Consider the following 18,089-nt stretch of genomic DNA (forward strand, 5'->3'; position numbering starts at 1 on the left):
TGTACAAAAAGGATTCATTCATCAGTTCTGAAACTTACCTGACTCCTTCTGAGGGTCTAAGTGACATCAGTGCAGATTTTACAGTTTGTAATAAAAATGAGTCTGTCAGTTTCTTTGTTTTAGCTCAAATCAAACACTGCAGATTCTCAGAGTCTGTATTAGGAATGACTCAGCTCAAATTCTGCTTGTGTTTTAAACAGACTATGGTCATTTTTGTGCTGGCTAAGATCAATAAGCTGCAGCCAMGCTGAATGGCTCCACCAGTGGTTCATGAGATACTGTATTTTGCTAACTTGACAGGCACATGAACAAAAGTGGATAAAAACATTATCACCCGGGAGGTGATGGCCAAATAAAACAGATAAAACTGCAAATATTCCTACACGCATCACATGGCAACTGTTTTCTGAATCTCAGATCTCATGATTTTTGTGTATCAACATCCAGTTGATCAGYAATTGTCAGTGAGAAACAGCACGAGAACAGCGGAGATAAAGAGAGGAACAGGCAAACGAGACATTAGATAAAACAGTTTATCGCACTTTGTCAAAGTTCAAAAGCAGCACTTATCACACGAGAGCAGCAGAAACCACGAGACTTTATTAGTAAATTAACTAGACAGTTTTGCATGTGACGCTTTAACAGTGTCAAGATTGTTCTTCTGCAGCAATAAAAAGTAATCAAATACAAAACTACTTCAATGGTCATTATTTTGTTCCTAGTATGTATTCCTTAGAACCTGTTAAATTAAAATCCAGAGATTTTGGGGTGGCCTTTGTGGCCCTCCCAAAACAAAAATAGTAACAATGTCAAGTATTCAAGTATAAGCATGTTTAACAACTCTTTTCCTTTTTTATTTATACGAACTGCTTAATTTAAATTCAAAACTTAAAAACAACAAATGAGAGATGTTGCCCTGGCACAAAAGGCAGAGGGGTGATGAGTGTTGTTTCATGAAATGCCATTAATGCAGTTAATAGGCTTTTCGCCTTGTGAAATGTCCATTTACGTGCAAAGGCCACAAAAAGTAGCGCTCTTTTATTTTCTGTTATGACAGGCTTTTGCTCGGCCGTGGAGGCAGGTCACGTGACTCGTATCCATGCGAACGACAGGCGCGAGAGGAGGAGGAGGAGGGAGGGGGCGCCCTTCTACAACATTGCGAGCGCGCGCTGTTTTTATTTCTTTCTTTCTTTCTTTTTAATTGGCGAGATGGTTCGTGCGGGCGGGTAGGACGAACTTTGAGTGGCTTCAGAGCATCCCCCTCCCTCGTATCGGTCGGGTTTACGGTTAGAGCGCTGTCGGTTCGCCCTCACCACCTGGGGTATTATTTATAACCGGCACCGAAATTGCTGGATGGCACGCGCAGGCGATCGAGACAAACCCGGAAGTAACATGCGTACTCTCAGCCTGTCACGTACGCTCGCTGAGGATTCARGGTGTAAAGCTGTCGTCGGTAAGAGAAGGACAGAGATGCTTTCTTGACGTCGTTAACCCCGCATGAAAACTTATTTTGAACATTATAAGTCTGTTTAAATAGACTTGACAAATTATTTAAGCTATAATCTTATTTTGTAGGAGGTATGAGCTTTCTAAATTGATGATAATCGCAGAAAGGTGAAAATTCAGTTCCAGTAAGTGTGTAATTGAAATATAATTAAAACAGGAAAGCTTGTTTTAAAAGTAGAATTAGTTCATACGTGTTGCCAAATGTAAACATTAAGTCTTATTTTTGTCATAACTACGACAAAAGTGGTTTGTTTTAGGCCTCGTCTGTTTCCTAAACGTTTAAAATTATGTCGCAAAAATGCAAAGAAAAGGCTAAACATCGTAATGTAATGACTGCGTATGATTGTGGTGATAATACAACGTTGTTATGCTTGGTATTTTGTTTTTGTGCCTTTTAAGATAAAATCAGAAGCAGTGCAGCAGATAGTTTGGCCTTTTTTTTTAAACGTATTGAACGTGTTTAATGTGACAGGTGGTCTGCAAGGACTGCGCTATTTTTAGCCCTAAAATCTATCATTTTACTCTCCGCAGATGTCCCGCGTTGTGTTACAGTTACCGAAAGGCGGACAGAAAGGATCCCGCAGCTGTAAAAGTGGGTGAAAATCCAGTCCGGGAGGAGGATGAAACTTGGAGCGGTCGCAGCTCAGCTCCTCTCTYTCAGGCAAAGCGGCGGCTCGGTTGGAAAATGAGGCGAGGACGTGAGGTACGTGCGCATCCGGCAGACGATGAGATGAAATGGAGAGTTTGGGGCTGACGGAGCTTTTAAAGCCCAGCTCTCCCCGCGGGACCGTCGCTTTCTCAGAGCCACAGGAGAGACGGAGGACGAGCGGCGGGCAGCAGCAGCAGCAGCAGCGGCGGCGGCTCGTCTCTTCTTCTGGGCCGGCGGAGCTCCACTACCAGGCGGATATGGGGCTTAACGGTTTCTGCGCGGTGCCTGTCGGAAGTCAGACGGCCGCGGAGCTGCTCGCGGACATGGCCTCTCAGACCAACTCGCCCGGCATCACCACCCCGACGAAGCAGTCTAAAAGTGGCGTGCCGCCTCTCTACAACGGAGGGGTGGTGTCTCCCTCCGCCACTGTGGAGGCGAACCAGGCCGGTGTGTTGGCGCACACCCCGCAGGGCTACCCCGCACAGGTGAGCGGGATGGGCGCGCAGACAAGTGGCCCCGCGTGCCCTCTCACCGGCAGAGGCTGTCTGCTGGAAAACGGGGACAGAGTTGCTCAGGAGAGCTGCACTTTGCTAACCCGGAGGTTCAACGGTGACCTGAAGGTCAGGCAGGCCCAGCAGCAGAAGCGGCGGTGTGGGGAAAACCGGGATTTTGGGTCAGAGATTCACAAAGGTCACGTGATGGGGTCACCTGGGTTAGGCAGCTCGGCAGACCTGGTTTTCTCCTCAGGAGACTCTGACTTGAAGAGGAGGAAGCTGCCAGACAAGTCGTCAGAGACCCCCAGAGTGACCCGGGTTGCTCCCTCTTCTCATGCTAACCAGCACAAGGAACACTACGTGGCACCCCCAGACTCACCAGCTGCACCCGGTCTGATGACCCCCGCCCCGGCACTGCGGCAGGCCGCAGGAGGCGCCGGCTGGTCCGCGCAGCACATCGCCAAGCAATACATCATCCCCTGCATGAAGGACTATGGCATTTGCGTGAAGGACAACTTCCTGGGGCCGCAGTTTGGCGACAGGGTCCTGGAGGAGGTGGGTGTTCTGAACCGCAGTGGGAAGTTTCGGGGCGGGCAGCTGGTGAGCCAGAAAAGCATTCCCTCTCGGAACATCAGGGGAGACCAGATCGCGTGGGTGGAGGGGCAGGAGCCCGGGTGTGGCAGCATCGGGGAGCTGATGGCACGCATCGATGAGGTGGTCATGTACAGCGCTGCCAATGGACAGCTGGGGGACTGTGTCATCAATGGACGCACCAAGGTGAGAGCAGATTTGGGGTCGTACAGCAGGGTCACGGTGGGGGTTTATCTCAGTACATCTCAGGGTAAACACAGCCTGCAGGTAACCTTTAGTATGAGCGTCAGTCTAATGACGTCAAGTGAGGCTGTGGCTTATTGGTTGTGTCTTTTCTGCTCTGCTTTATCTTTGTGTCTGTAATGCCGACATGTGGGCAGACAAACACACAAACACACACGCACGCACACACCACAGGTAGCGTGTCAGGATAAGCCATGTGATTTTCCAGCACATGGAGGAAGGGGGAGGTTCCTGCTTTCATGCCACTAGTACCTGGGAGGAAAAGAGGCTGTATCGCTCCTGCCATCGCTTTATCTCAGCCAGCATTTTCTACCATCACTTTGACCACACAAATGTGACGCTGGCATGGTAGAGGGGAGTTCTTTTTGTTTYTTTCTACTCCCATTATCTGATCTCTCATACCACATGAGCTGCATAGAAAAAAAACACCGCATTAGAGTAAAAAACAACAACAACAAAAAACAAGCAAACCCATAGCAGTAACTTTGAATGACATTCTGTTGTCTCTGTCTGTGTTTTTTTTAGCCTCATAATCCGTCACATTGACTTCTTTTTGCAGGGTTTGGTGTCAGTACTGTTAGGATTTACAATGTAACACCTCCAGACAATGCAGAGCAGATTTGTTTTTAAAAGGATTGGCGAAAAGGCCCTAAACTGATGCCAGATCTCAGCTTTGGATAGTTTTCCACATGGCAACCAGTGTAAACTGTTATGTCTCACATGGAAAATAGATCCATGATAGCTCTTGTCAGATCTGGTTTAAGAAGCAGGCATATTACTACTCCCCCAAGGGGAAATTAGGTGAAAGGTGACCCTTGCAGTCTGTTTTACGTTTGCACTCGCAGCTTAATCAACAAGACTAACGATGGCACCTCTGAAAATGAGTGATAAGAAATATGCACAAAGCAGCTCTTCTTTTCCCCTCTTTTATTTGCAGCTTTTTGTGGGTTTTAGTTCTTTATTTTCATCCACAACAGTATGAAAAGTTCTGTATTTTCCTAAACTATTAACTCCATGACCTCACTCACCTCATTTATTTCATACACCTCGTCCTCAATGCACTCCTAGACAGTTTACACAATCTTGACCCTGTGTTTTAAACAGTCACCTCAGTGACTTTTGCTCTTTTGACTTGAGATTGACGGTGCTCGTTCCAGATTTGCGTCATGACCTGCTCAAAGTGGAAACAAAGAAGTTGTGCAAGTCRAACACAGCTTTTCTTTTTTTGCATAATAGCAAAAACATCTGCTTGTCGTTGAATACCATATTTATTAAAGTATAAAACGTAAAATTAAATCCATAAAATCATCCATAAAATTGGGAGGGTAGTACTATACTCGGATAAATATTTTTACTTATGTATTTTAACTGAAATGTCGGCTTCATTCACAAAATGCCTGAGTCCGGAAATGAGACCGCGTCGTGAAAAGCAGTTGAAGCGAACATACCTCTGACACTCCTTCGTGCTTCAGAGCGAGATAATAACAGATCAAGGCAGGCGACATGATGTGAAAAAAAGGGGGGAAAAAGGTAGTCCTGCACCTTAGTAATGATAACGAACTAATGACATTAGCGTGTGACCGGGCCGCTTCTAGAACAACAACAAACACATGTTCGTCTGTAATGGCTGCCGTCTACCGGTGTTCTGAAAAAGTTTGTATCCCTGAGAAAAAGTTTCCCCACCAGAGGGGGCGCTCACGAGTAGGAAGTAATCTGCTTGTATCTGCTTGAAGATGGCCCAAATCTCATGTGAAGTCTCTGACTTTTGTGTTGGCYCATCCTGGTGGACTCTGTGTAAAATGCCAGAATTCATATGATGCTGCTACAGCTGATWTATATTTGTTGTCAAAATACCTTTTAGTACATACGGGGCAGCTGGGGTACAGTGGTTAAGGGAGTCGTCCTGGAACCGGAAGGTTGCCGGTTCTATCCCCATCCAGTCGACTCAGTTGTTGTGTCCTTGGGCAAGACACCTTACCTGCCTTGCCTACTGATGGTGGTCAGGGGATCCGGTGGCACCTGTGTATGGCAGCCTCGCCTCTGTCAGTGRMRCCCAGGGCAGCTGTGGCTACAATTGTAGTTTGCTATCATTAATGTGAATGTGTGTGCATGGGTGAATGTCTGTAGTGTGAAGCACTTTGAGTGTCCTGGATGGATAGAAAGGCGTAATATAAGTACAGTCCATTTACCATTTTACATATGTTGATAAAATAAAACGAACAGTCCAATGATCATTTTACTGATATATATAAAGACTGCAAAGGCTGAAAAATCTTGAAGTCTGTATAAAACTGGAGGTAGTTTGAGGATTAAATTTTTTATGCTTTTTAAGCTCAAACAAGGGGGAGTCGTATTATACATGAGATCGTATTATACAKGAATAATTACGGCAATTACACCTCAACTGAAAATTTATTAAAAAACCAAAAAGTTTCTTCTGGTTTTTGTTTGTTTTATTACTGAAGTTAATTTTGCTATGTAAAATCCACAACACTTCAGAAATGTAATCTCCTGGTATGTAAAAAAACAGGAGATTTTATTTACCCAAATTTAAGATTTTCAAAATTAAAGGTCTATCATTTTTTAAAGGAGCGAAAACAACCCGCAGACCTTCGTGCTTTAGGTTTAGATTATGCAGAATTTGTAGAAATTACTTTTAGAGTTGATCTCTAGGGAATTCCACATATTAGGTCTCAAACATGCACACAAAAATAGTTTGACAWTATATCAAAGGATTACAGAACCTTCTCTTTCCTAATGATTTATTCATCTTTTTCTTTTCCAAGTTACACCTGAATAATTACTTGGTAAAGARGTTGAACTGCTTTTGCTTGCAGTACAGATTGTTCTGGCTGGGTGTTTCTGTCGATGAGTAAGTACCGAGCACAGCCTAGCAATAAGTACAGTAATAGAGCGTGCATGACAGGAAGTTGTTAGAAAGGAAAATAGGAGGATCTGGCTTGAGTAGAAGCCAGCTAAGTAGAAGGTCACTGCAGCTTTCCATCCACCCTCATCTATGACAGTTATTCAATCAATCCTCTTTCCCCCCTCCACTTGTCTTCCACTTTCTCTTCGCATTTTGACCTCTTTTTTGTCTTTTACTTTGCTCCCCTTCGCCTTCATCTTATCAACCGTTTGCTTCACAAGCAAAATATTTTCCTGCTGTTCCCTTGGTAACAGGCCCATACAGAGCAGAGCGATGGATTGTGTATGAAAGAGACGAGGAGCGGAGCCTCTTGGCAGTGCCCTGAATAATGCCTCGCCAGCCCTTAGTGGCATTTCCAGGAGCCGTGGTTTGCATTCTGAGTGACATGCAGTGTGCAAAGGGTCGTAGCATTAACCAGAAGGCAGCTAGCGCGACCCAAGATGATGTTGGGGAAATTTTGTATTAAGAAAAATAAAGAATCAACTCATTACTGAAAGTCAYGTCTGAGAAGTGGGCGGGATTAGACTGGAAGTGAGGGTGGAGAGCAAAAAAGTGGTAACGGTGAGCGAAGAGTTAAGCGYGTGAAAAGAAGTGATGCAGTACAATCGTCGGCATTGTGTCGGCTGCTGCAGTGCGCACTTGAATGCCCCCCACCCACCACCCTCAAAGCCTAGCAGGGCCACCATGCAGGCTGCAGCTATAGGAGTCACACTCCACAGTGCAGCTTCTTAAAATGCGCAGGCACTGCTTTAAAASGTCAGCCTGGAATCCTCGTCTTTTTATTTGGAAATGCCATTAGCGGCATGCTAACCAAATGGTTGGAGTTCATGTACGCATGGGGKAGATTCACTAACATGTTTTATTTATTGCTTTATAAAGAATTTATGAGGATGTGAGTTCCGCTTCATAGTTTCGCCATTGTTTAAAAAAAATTATATTTTCTGTACCCACTGTGTTCTTTTGTGGCGGGGAGCCAGAAGGCATAGGACGGATCACCAGTCCACCACAGGACCAACAGCTGAACTCTTAAACCACTGGTGAAGTAGGTAGGCTAGTTGCGCTTCAAAAGTAGGGAAATTGGCTTCTTATTGATCAAAAAGAAAAAACAAGTAGGACCTCTGGATGGGTTCTTCTTTGGTGAAACGTTTCATCTCTCCTCCAAGAGACTTCTTCAGTCTGATGAGTTTCAGGTGAAACTCAGCCTTATAAGCACTGCCTCCACATGGACAAACAGGTTAGTCAGGAGGGCCATAGCCTAACAATAGGCTTGATTAGCAATCATTGCAAGTATGACTCAGCCCCCTGTGAGCAAAAGGTGTGAATCAGGACCCCAACGATAACCAACACAAAGAGGGAAAGAGGGACAAAAACAAGGGGACGTTGAACCCCCACTTGCATTCACTACATACACATAACACGACACGGGTCAGGTYATGGGGCACATGACCCTCTACGAACAATAGATAATCAAGCCTATTCTTAGGCGATGGCCCTCTTTTGCATGTGACTAACCTGTTTGTCCATGTGGAGGTAGTGCTTATAAGGCTGAGTACACCTGAAACTCATCAGACTGAAGAAGTGTCTTGGACGAGAGACGAAACGTTTCACTAAAGAAGAACCCATCCAGAGGACCTACTTATTTTTTCTTTTTGATTTTTTCTACCTGGATTACTGAGATGCATCAGGACATGGCTTCTTATTGGTTCTGAAAGACATTTTACTTTTTCTTTGAAGAAACGTGTTAAATGAAAGGTCTTTAATATGTACAAAAAAAGAACGTTTAGCTGTCTCTTGTCCAAGCACTTAGGATTACAATGGTCTGGTCAACTGAGGAAAGTATCAGTTTGTAGAATTTAGAACAATCTCTGGTTGGCTTTAAAAACGTAAAAAGCAATGTTACAGTTTATGTTAGACAGAGCTGTGAGGTGAAAAAAGGCAGATTCAACAAAAGAAGATCTTTAAAGTTGACAAACCTACTCCAGCTGTTCCATATTGAACTAACGAGTCCATAACCATATTTATTAGCTCAACTCTGTCAGTAAAGCCCCTGCAGGGCCTCAGTGTTTGTCAGCTGGAGTAAACAATATGAAAGCATCACTATAAACTCTATTAGGCYTTATTGTTTTCTGTGTTGTTTTAGATTGCATTAAAATCTTTTATATCAGGGGTGGAAATCTTTAGACACCACTATTTAATTTAATTATGATCGAGAGGGAATCTCGTGACTGTTTGGTGTTTGCCGTTATATGTTATGCTTAACTTGTATGTGTTAAGCTGAAAGTATAGTTTACATTTGATAATTTTGTGATACTGATTACAAAAAAACCTTGTCACTGAGAAATGAACACAAAAACTAATGCAGCCTTCTTACAGTGTTCCACAGTGACTCACCCGTAAAGAGCGTCATTGTGGTCATAGTGACGACTCATCGGGGCAGAGTATAATTTATCGCCTTTTCTCTACTTTGTTTGCAGAATCCAAACCTGTGTTATGAATGTGGTGGATMTAATTACATTTATTTTGAATTTGGYTTTTCTGATCCTGCTAAAYGACACAATAGGGGTATTATCTTCAAATAGGATGACTGGKAAAAACAACAAGCTCTGACTTGAGCTGTAGAGTATCTTATGCACGTTTTGTTTCTCTACAAAATATAGARGTACATACCCCATTCATGGTTCTGTGTTTTGATGTGGTTCCGCTTTAAGTAGAGGTTGAAACGTTGAGAAGTGACACTTGAAGCAAAACAAAAAGTGCAGCCAGGCAAAGATCAGCTTTCTCTGAGCGTCTGCGTCAGTCGTGCAGTCTTAGCTAGTTCAGGGTCGCTACAGCTTACATTTGTTTCATTTTCCCWGTGATCTCCTTTCCTACAACCAAAAATGTGTAACAGATGGTGGCAGTCYTCAGAACATCAGTGCAGCTGGAAAACATGAGCCGGGAGAGACTGCACAGAATCAATAAAACCTGTGTGTTCAGTTCGCGCATTTTAATCACCTAGTTCAACTTCAGTTTTAAAAAGTCCTGATATTTGCTACATCCTGCGTATTTCAACGTTCTTCTGCGTAATCAGATCTGAACATTAGRCACAGCAGTGGTTCGGCCTTTCAGTCAGCAACTTAGCTGATTTAAACCTCAGAGTTAGGAAACAGGTGAACTTGAGTTACCCCCACCCCCCATCCCCCCAAATCCATGTCTCACACAGAGTTTCATTCTGTTATTGCAAAGGAGACCATGGAAGGAGGCTTAGAAATTTTGGAGATATTGTTTTTCTTTCACCACAGCCGTGTTGAAGTGTTTTCATTTAGTACTATCACACAATAATTTCATTAAAATATACTGCTAGGATTTTCAATCTTACAGCCAATACTCCTACAAAATCCTAAATATTTCATGATCTACAGTGATCAAGCTGCAGTTTGTCTGTGCTTGCCTTAAATAGTATTTACAGTTCTCTGGAGGCTGTTCAGATGTGTCGCAAACTCGACGAGCCAAACATAAATAGGATTTCAGAAACGTAAGCACATTTATGAAGTGTCGACTCAGAGCTGTATTTATAAATTAGGGTTAAATAAAGTTTGAGCTCATTTTAAAGCTGCAAAATGCCGGTGAGTGGAGCAGCAGCTCGGGTAAACCTAGAAACACGACGTTCCGAATTAACTCTGAACAAAAGTCACCTCAGTGCTCCATTTCACCCTTATAACATCATGAGTCTGTTGTTGTTCAGTCTTGTCCTCACTCTCCTCCATCATTACTCCTGTAAGAATATGCATGAAGCCATCGTGTTCTGGTCCAGAWCAGCTGGTTCTGCCTGCACCGCTGTCACTTTTCTTGCTCGGGTTAGCTGCAGTTTGGGCATTAACGCTCGTACCCGGCAGACAGGTGGTAATTACCCTGAATCTCAGCGTGGGCACTGTTATCAGTAGCAGTAAAGAAGCCAGGAAGCCAGAAATGAGAGACAGGATGTGCTGTGTCAGGGTGTCTGTACATTATGTGAAGAAGGAAAGACTGAAACAAAGTGGACATAATCTGGTTAGAATTGATTTCAGTTTCCAACACCTAACAATGAATGACTCGACTCATTTTAAAATGATATATGCCTGTTATGTCTTTGCTTCAGTACGATACGATCCTGTGTGATTAATGTTTACGCTTCAGGCAAGGGCTGAGTTGTCTGGTACGACATATTACATGTTAGTACTGCTGTTGTTGTTGAGGGAGTCAAACTGTTTGTTTGGAAATTATAGTTGCACTTATTTTTGAGAAAAGCTTGTTGAAAAGTACATCAAGTACTTATTGAGCTTAATTACTGAAATTATTTGGATCTTTGGTTTTATTTATCAGGATGTTAAATTTTTTGTCTCTGTCATGCTTACTCATGGAACAGGTTCTTGTTTGCACTATCAACTTACTCTTATCTGTTGCACATTGATCTGAAACAGGCAGTAATTTGCGAACTTGACCAACATCAGCGAGCTGAAAGCTAACTCCTGTTGGGTCATTTCTCTTGTCTCAATTTGTCAAGATGTTCTTCAGTAATTAGCTTTAGAAAAATGATCATTGAATGAGTAAAGAGGATTAAAGGTAATCACTTGTTTTTTCATTAACACTTTAATGCCGATTACATTATTTTCCCACATAAATCAATATTAGAATAATTCAAACTTTTGTTGTTTATGTCAATGCTTGGTGACATTTCTCTGCTTTTTCTTTATACTTTTTCTGTCACTTAGAACATCCTAAAATAAAGATTTTTTTATACAAACACAATATTCAAATTTCTCAACAATAGCCAAAACATTTCTCAAAACCAAATTTTAAAAACTGCAGCCGAAACWGCCTTTATACACAAGCTGCAAACAAAAACAGGAACCAACTATTTATGAAAATCTCTCCAAACTGTCATTATCATTAGTCAAAAAAGTCCCAGTGGGTTTCTTTAAAGTGGTCATAATTACGGTAACATCATGTCCCAAAGCTCTGTTCATTGTATTTAGAGTTTTAGCTCCAACATTTGTATTTGCTGGTTTGAGTCATTGAAAATGCTGTACAGTTATGATTTTTAAGCTAGATGCTTTAAATCATCCATCCATTTAGAAAAGCCAAACAAGCTAAATATAACCAGTTATTTCCATCAGTAGTTGACAGAAATCAACAACGAAGAGCTAAAAATAAGAAGACATTACATTTAAGTGGGCAGAAACAAAACAGGAAATGATGTATTCTGTATCAAATAGAGAGAAGATGCTGCTTTTTGTTTGCATGTTGTTGAGGTTTATACCATGAAGTACTCCCACAATCACCGCAGTATTGTGATGGGGAAAAAAATAAAATAACATAAACACAACAGACCACTCACTAAGTGTCAAAGTGTTTGTTTAGTTTGCCTCCTTCAAAATTTTCTCAACATTTTTTTTCTTTGATCACTAAGATCATGTTTTGCCAACAATCAGAATTTTCACGGTGACTCAGCGATCCTTCCTGGCAGTAGAAGTAAAACCAGTTCAGAGGTTAATGATCCCTGACTGCGAGCGACGGCCAGTAATGAGGGCGCTCACAATGGCGGCTAAAAGGAGTCACAATCAGGATCACTTGGCTGTGAACGAAGAGAAGGAAGGCAGCACGTGCCGTCATACATGAAACGCCCAGCTTATTTGTCATGAAAGAACACGGTGTACTGCTTGTTTCGTCTTTTTTAGGGCTTCAGACCTTAGTTCCATTGTACCGAAGGTTCAGTGGTGGCGTTGAACACGTTAAATCAATACTGCAACAGTGCAGAACCTGTTAGTTGTGATTGATGTGTCCTAAAACCACAGATGCACCAACAATCCACGTGGCTCATCCTGAGTCAAGACAGCCACGCTTTAACTTTTTGTTGGCGTTTTCAGGAAATCATTTTCTGAACTTTTCACAGCAAAATCCAAAGTGTTAATTTAACTCGCAGAGTGTTAAATTTAACACTTTTTCTTAGTTTATACAATTCTCACAGATTCTGAGTTAAAATTACACTTTGAAAGTGTTAATATTCAACACTTTTAAACTGTTAATATTCACTCTTTAATAGTGTTAAAATTTGACACCCACTGGTGTTCTTTTATGACACTACTTACTGTAAGTGCACTTTTAACTCAAAATTGTGTTATTCTCTTTTACAGTTAGTGTTAACATTTTAACATGAATTTGAACACCTAACTAACCTGAACCAAACAACTAACCAGATCAAATCATTTTTACACTCATGAATATCTTTAATAGTCATAAACAAGCAAACGCATCATTTCTACAAGATTACCCAGCATCCTTTGCTTTGTTCGTGTGGCGTGATGTGGAAGAGGGAGGGGCTTTTCAGAATCGACACTACATGGTGTTAAATAACAACACTGTTAAGTGTTATATAACATATAACACTTTTAAGTGTTACTTAACAGTGGGCGGAGCTTATTTAACTCTCCAGAGTTAAGACAACACTGGTGAAATTAACTCTGTGAATTAACACCAACACTGGCTGTCAGTTAACTCAGAAAGTGTTAAAAAACACTTCAGGAGTTAAAGGGATCCCCGATTAGTTGTAACATTAGACTTTATTTGATAAACATACTGTATATTTTAACTGTAAAATAAATACTGTAAAAATACTGTAGGCTGTTCACTTTTGTAAATTTGCTGACGCTATATTGCCTTATATGTATTAGCTCGGCGCTAGCGCGACAAACTAACAAGCTAAACTGAGGTCCTCCATCCATATTTTCTGTCATTTTTTGCGTTCCCCTCTCTGTCATGTGGATGGAGGACCTCGGTTATGAGAGGAGAATGTGTAGCGCTGAGCTAATACATATATATGGTGATAGCATTGGGGCTAATGCTAAAGCTAACAGGCTAAGCTGAGGTTCTTCTTCCATGAAGCAGCTCTGTTGTCCTCCATCCATATTTTCAGTTACAGGCTGAGTCATTTCTACCTTCTCCTCTCTGTCAACGCTCTCTGGTTTCATTTAAAAGAGTCGATCGTCAGATATTGTCCAAGATTAACCTTCAGGGTGGATATAGCTCACTCACACCGAGGACCTATCCATGTCATCATTTACCCAGAATGCTTTGTGTGTAAATAAAATGGCTCCATCCGTGTTAAAATATATTTTTAAAAATTTACAAAACTGAACATCCTACTGTATTTTTACAGTCTTTATTTTACAGTTAAAATATATGTTTATTAAATAAAGTCTAATGTTACAGCTAATCGTGGATCCCTTTTAAAATCAACTCTGATAAGTTTAACACTGAAATTTTAACACACTGGTTTTTGCTGTGTTCAGTTGGAGGGAACATGGAAATTCACCGTAGCCTGAAACGTGAGCATGTTCCAGTATATCACACAGGCATCGTCTCCGCTCGCACCTGGCTRGTTTTTAACGTGGCACAGTGCTGCCCGTTTTAACTCTGAGTCCGTTTCCTGACATGAGTCCTGCTGTGACCCTCGTCTGGAATGTACATTGACCTGGAGAGCTTACACGCAAGCCTCTGTTCCCACCCGACTCTTCAGAGAAAGTGGCGTCCTCTCACCTCACAGCCTCCCAACGTTCAAGACGTCCAGCAGGGGAAATACCAGCGTGGGACCATTGTTTTAAGAATGGATACTGTATCTGCAGATCATTCCTGAGCTGGGAACAGCAACTGAACCCTGACACTTTTCTCAGAATTAAGGAAGATATGTCAACTGTTCAAATAGTTCCCCTTCAGGATACTTTACGATGGTTTCTGTAATGCTTAATGAAAGGGTTATGTATGGGCTTTAAATGCATCTGTACTGATTACATTTCTTATATTTTATTTAATTTTTTAGGCCATGGTTGCTTGTTATCCAGGGAACGGAGCGGGATACGTGCGCCACGTTGATAATCCCAACGGTGATGGCCGCTGCATCACATGCATCTACTATCTTAACAAGAACTGGGATGTTGAGGTACGTTTGTTAGCTTATTAACAAATTAAACGTATTATACYATGCTTTTTTATGCTGCCCTGTCAGTGTTACTGTTGCTGTTTAAAGTAAAGATAAAACAGAYTCAAATGGAGTCTAACCACACAAAAGCATTGTTCAGTTACTACGTGTTAGCACTGCAGATATGTGACCGCGATTTGTATTTGTTTGTTTGTTTTTGTAGACGCAAGGAGGACTTCTGCAGATCTACCCTGAAGGCAAAAACGTGGTCGCCAACATCGAACCTTTGTTTGACCGGCTGCTCGTCTTCTGGTCTGACCGCAGGAACCCACACGAAGTCAAACCAGCCTTCGCCACTCGGTCAGTAACTCGATGCTGGAATCCATTTTCTTTGTATTGTACTAAACACAGAAAAGACTCCAAATATCTAGAAATGTCACTGTGTATACAGTATACTAAATAAAAAAACTACTACTACTAAAGCAGGAAAGTTACATGGACTGTCTTACCTCAACACTACAAGAGCTCTCTGTTAGTTTTTTTTTTTAATGGTATAGATTTTCATAGAAATATCTGTTAAAATTAATACAGAAGAAAAACTCTGTTTCTCAATTGAGACTTTTCTTCCTTCTCTTTTTCACTTTCCCCTTTTCATTCCACTAAACTCAACAACTTTGCCAGTCTTGTTTATTTACAAAGTCAGTCAGTCAAAAAGTGATGGAAACAGAACCGAGTGGAACAAAACCAGGAGCCAAAACAGTTGGTGTTCCCTCGATGTTGACATGAGATAGACCCACTCCAAGCATAAACGCTCTGATGTCAGCACTTGCACAGCGGTCTTATTTACATCATCGCAAGAAAATGTTTTGTCCGCCTTGATCACGTGTAACCGAGCCTTCCTCCTCTCGTTGCGGGGGGAGGGGGGGGGTGGGAATAGACGAGGTGGGTCCAGAGGCAGGAAGTGTGTGTTTCCTGAGGAGGTCGATGGGAGGTGGGGAGGAAGGTTTGATAGCAGGACTCGTGCCGGAGACACACACATGAGAGACGGGAATAAACAACAAAGGCCCACAGGGGGTTGAGAAGCTGTGGAAAATAACCCTTCACTGGCCGGGACATCCATTATCCACAAAATTTACTTTAACTGTGTTTTTAATTTAGGGTTTCTGGATCAACTTGAAGAATAGTATTTGCTATTTTAATGTTTTGTTTCAGGCATTATAACCATTACTTTAAATAGTGGGATTTCTTGCTCAAAATAAAGTTTTGTTCATTAAATATCTGATTGTTTTAATGTACAGTCATGATTTTAATTTCTAATTTTTGTCAAAGTCTGAAATGTGGATTTTGATTTGATCAATTTCTCTTAAAAACTTTGGTTGCAGGAACCTCTATTTTCTACTTTTTTCTCAGTTATGGTACATCAATAGACAGGTGGAATAAAGACTTGAGATTTTTCCTGGTCATTTGTCAAAGTATTTTTAACATTTGTTTTGTATCTCCTCTGTGTTTTGCAGTTATGCCATCACAGTCTGGTACTTTAATGCCAAAGAGCGGTTAGAGGCTAAAGAGAAGTACCGATTGGGTAAGCAATTTTAGGGGATCAGTTTAAGCTTCTTTGATTTGATGAAACCTGTCACTAACAATTTTTTTTTTGCTTTGTTTCCACAGCAGCGGGACAAAAAGGCATTCAAGTGCCTGTCACTCAGCACAGCAGGTCATAAAATTACTCCTCAAGTGACCGGAGAGCCCTTTCAAAGCATTACGTGCCTTCCTGAACTGCTAATGATTGCGAAGGGAGACGTAGTTAAACTGTCAGTTGTCACTGCAGCTCCGAGCTGCTTCCTGTCGAGCTTCAGCCGCTCGGCTCACGTCGCCGGCTCTAATGTAATGTCTCGGGCCGCCGATCAGAGACGTGGCAGGAGTTCTGGAGCGCAGTGGGACGGGTTTGTACGGCAGGGGTGAGGTCAGAGTTGAGGGACGTGAAAGACTTCCTACATCTGACTGGGTCACCTGAGAAGACAGCTACCTTAAAACTGACTTTCTATAGTTTCTTTTTTTTAATCTTTTTTGTGATGTTTTGACGTATCAATGTTTTAATTTACTCTGATGTAATTTGCAGTTAGGAGACAAGGAGCAAATATGATGACAGTGTGGAAAATGCGGGGGACAGAATTCAGAAATAAGACCCCTTAAATTTCTAATTCCCAATTGGATGTGATGTGGCCGCCTGTGATCTCATGGTGTGGCCAAGAGTGTGTGTACATGTGTGTGTGCATGTGTGAGCGATCAGAAAGAAGACAGAAAAGGCAAAGGTCCTGATAAGACATCAAATCATTAAAGGGGCAGTTCAGATCTTTTGTGGAGTGATTATAAACAGCAAATATCTTACCTGTGACAGATAGCCTTTTCAGTTTGGAGAAACAAGAGCTTAATTATGATGAGCTAATGGCTAGTCTGAGTTTGGTCAAGATCAAAAGGGAATTATTGCCATCTTTACAGCAACTCAAATGTCAAAAGTTTCATATCAACACTTCATGTCTTTCATTTTAAATTAGATCTCTATTTTCATGCAATCTTATGGTTTGCAAATACAAAATACAGCAGCAGCTAGCTGTAGCACATCCTCTGCAGCTTGTGGCACTTTCTGCAGGAATATTGTGTTTTTTGCTGTAATAATCAAGTAATTTGGCAGAGTCAYAGTTTATAAAATATTGTTTGTATAAATCTATATTATTGTCTGGCATCGAAGTTCAGTGATCCAGTTTGGTCTTGGCCCGGCTCGGCACTAGTTGTTTACTTATCAGTGAGATCAGAACCTATCTGTGTTTCTTAAAGCCAAGTTTGTTCAAGTAGTTATCTAAGACAGGTAAGATACTAACTGTTCAAAACCTCGCCACCGAATCAAACTTAAAAAAAAACATCTGAGCTTTCCTTTTAATGCTGCAGAAAATGCACTCCACAGAGTGGATTTAGTCCTGGCTCCACAAATGAACGTTGCAGAGATCTGTTCTGATCAGTGCAGGACTTCAACTCTTAACAGCTACTAAGTACAGTTCACTAACATTTCAGGACTTTATCCTGCTTAAAATAAAAACCCACAAGTTTCAACATTGTAGCACAAAATAAAAGGACACTTCAGTAGAAAATGAAGTACATTTTTTAAAAAGTGTTATCAGAGTGCAAAGAGTTTGTGCTCTTACATAAATGATGCTGACTGTGAGACTTCAGTTCATACCTGTGACAGGATGCGGCATTCTCAGGAAGGGCAGGATCTGAACAAGTGCATTGTGGGTGTTTTTATGCCTGTATGCCGATCTGACTGAGATGTAAAAATCGTATTTGTGGGCGCTGTTGATCCGGCCCTAGAAAGACAAAAATAAAAATGAAAAAAAAAAAAAAAAACAGCGAAAGTCAAGTTTTTCCTAACAGTACTTAAAAAGAAAACCCTCATGATCTCAGTCGGCCTTTTTGAGCATAAAGCACAGATTTAGGGATTAATACCGTTAGTTTTTGCATTTTTGTCTGCTCGTGTGAATTGAGCATGAACACGTACCTTCACACGCACGTGACAACTTCCACCATCTGGAAAAGGTTCGCAGGTGCCTACGCAGTATTCGTTTTAGATTTATTTCAAAGAAAAGCACTTTATTCTTGTTTAAACAGCGTGGTAGAAACAAAGACTTGGGTCGATGCCTTTAATGCTGTAGAGGAAATAATATTCAAATGCAATACAAACTGAAACAGTGA

General features: G+C 41.6%; 1 protein-coding gene across 1 annotated transcript; it reads left to right on the forward strand.

Annotated features, from left to right (window-relative positions):
- Positions 1 to 1,419: 1,419 nt before the first annotated feature.
- Positions 1,420 to 17,744, forward strand: egln2 (egl-9 family hypoxia-inducible factor 2; the record flags this gene model as incomplete). Its single annotated transcript, XM_014005214.1, is given in 6 exon segments — positions 1,420 to 1,453; positions 2,038 to 3,426; positions 14,244 to 14,363; positions 14,566 to 14,702; positions 15,857 to 15,924; positions 16,011 to 17,744. Coding segments are annotated over 5 exon segments (1,563 nt in total). The 3' UTR covers positions 16,064 to 17,744.
- Positions 17,745 to 18,089: the final 345 nt, after the last annotated feature.

Source organism: Austrofundulus limnaeus, unplaced genomic scaffold (assembly GCF_001266775.1).
Source record: "Austrofundulus limnaeus strain Quisiro unplaced genomic scaffold, Austrofundulus_limnaeus-1.0 Scaffold29, whole genome shotgun sequence".
NCBI classification, from domain to species: Eukaryota; Metazoa; Chordata; class Actinopteri; order Cyprinodontiformes; family Rivulidae; genus Austrofundulus; species Austrofundulus limnaeus.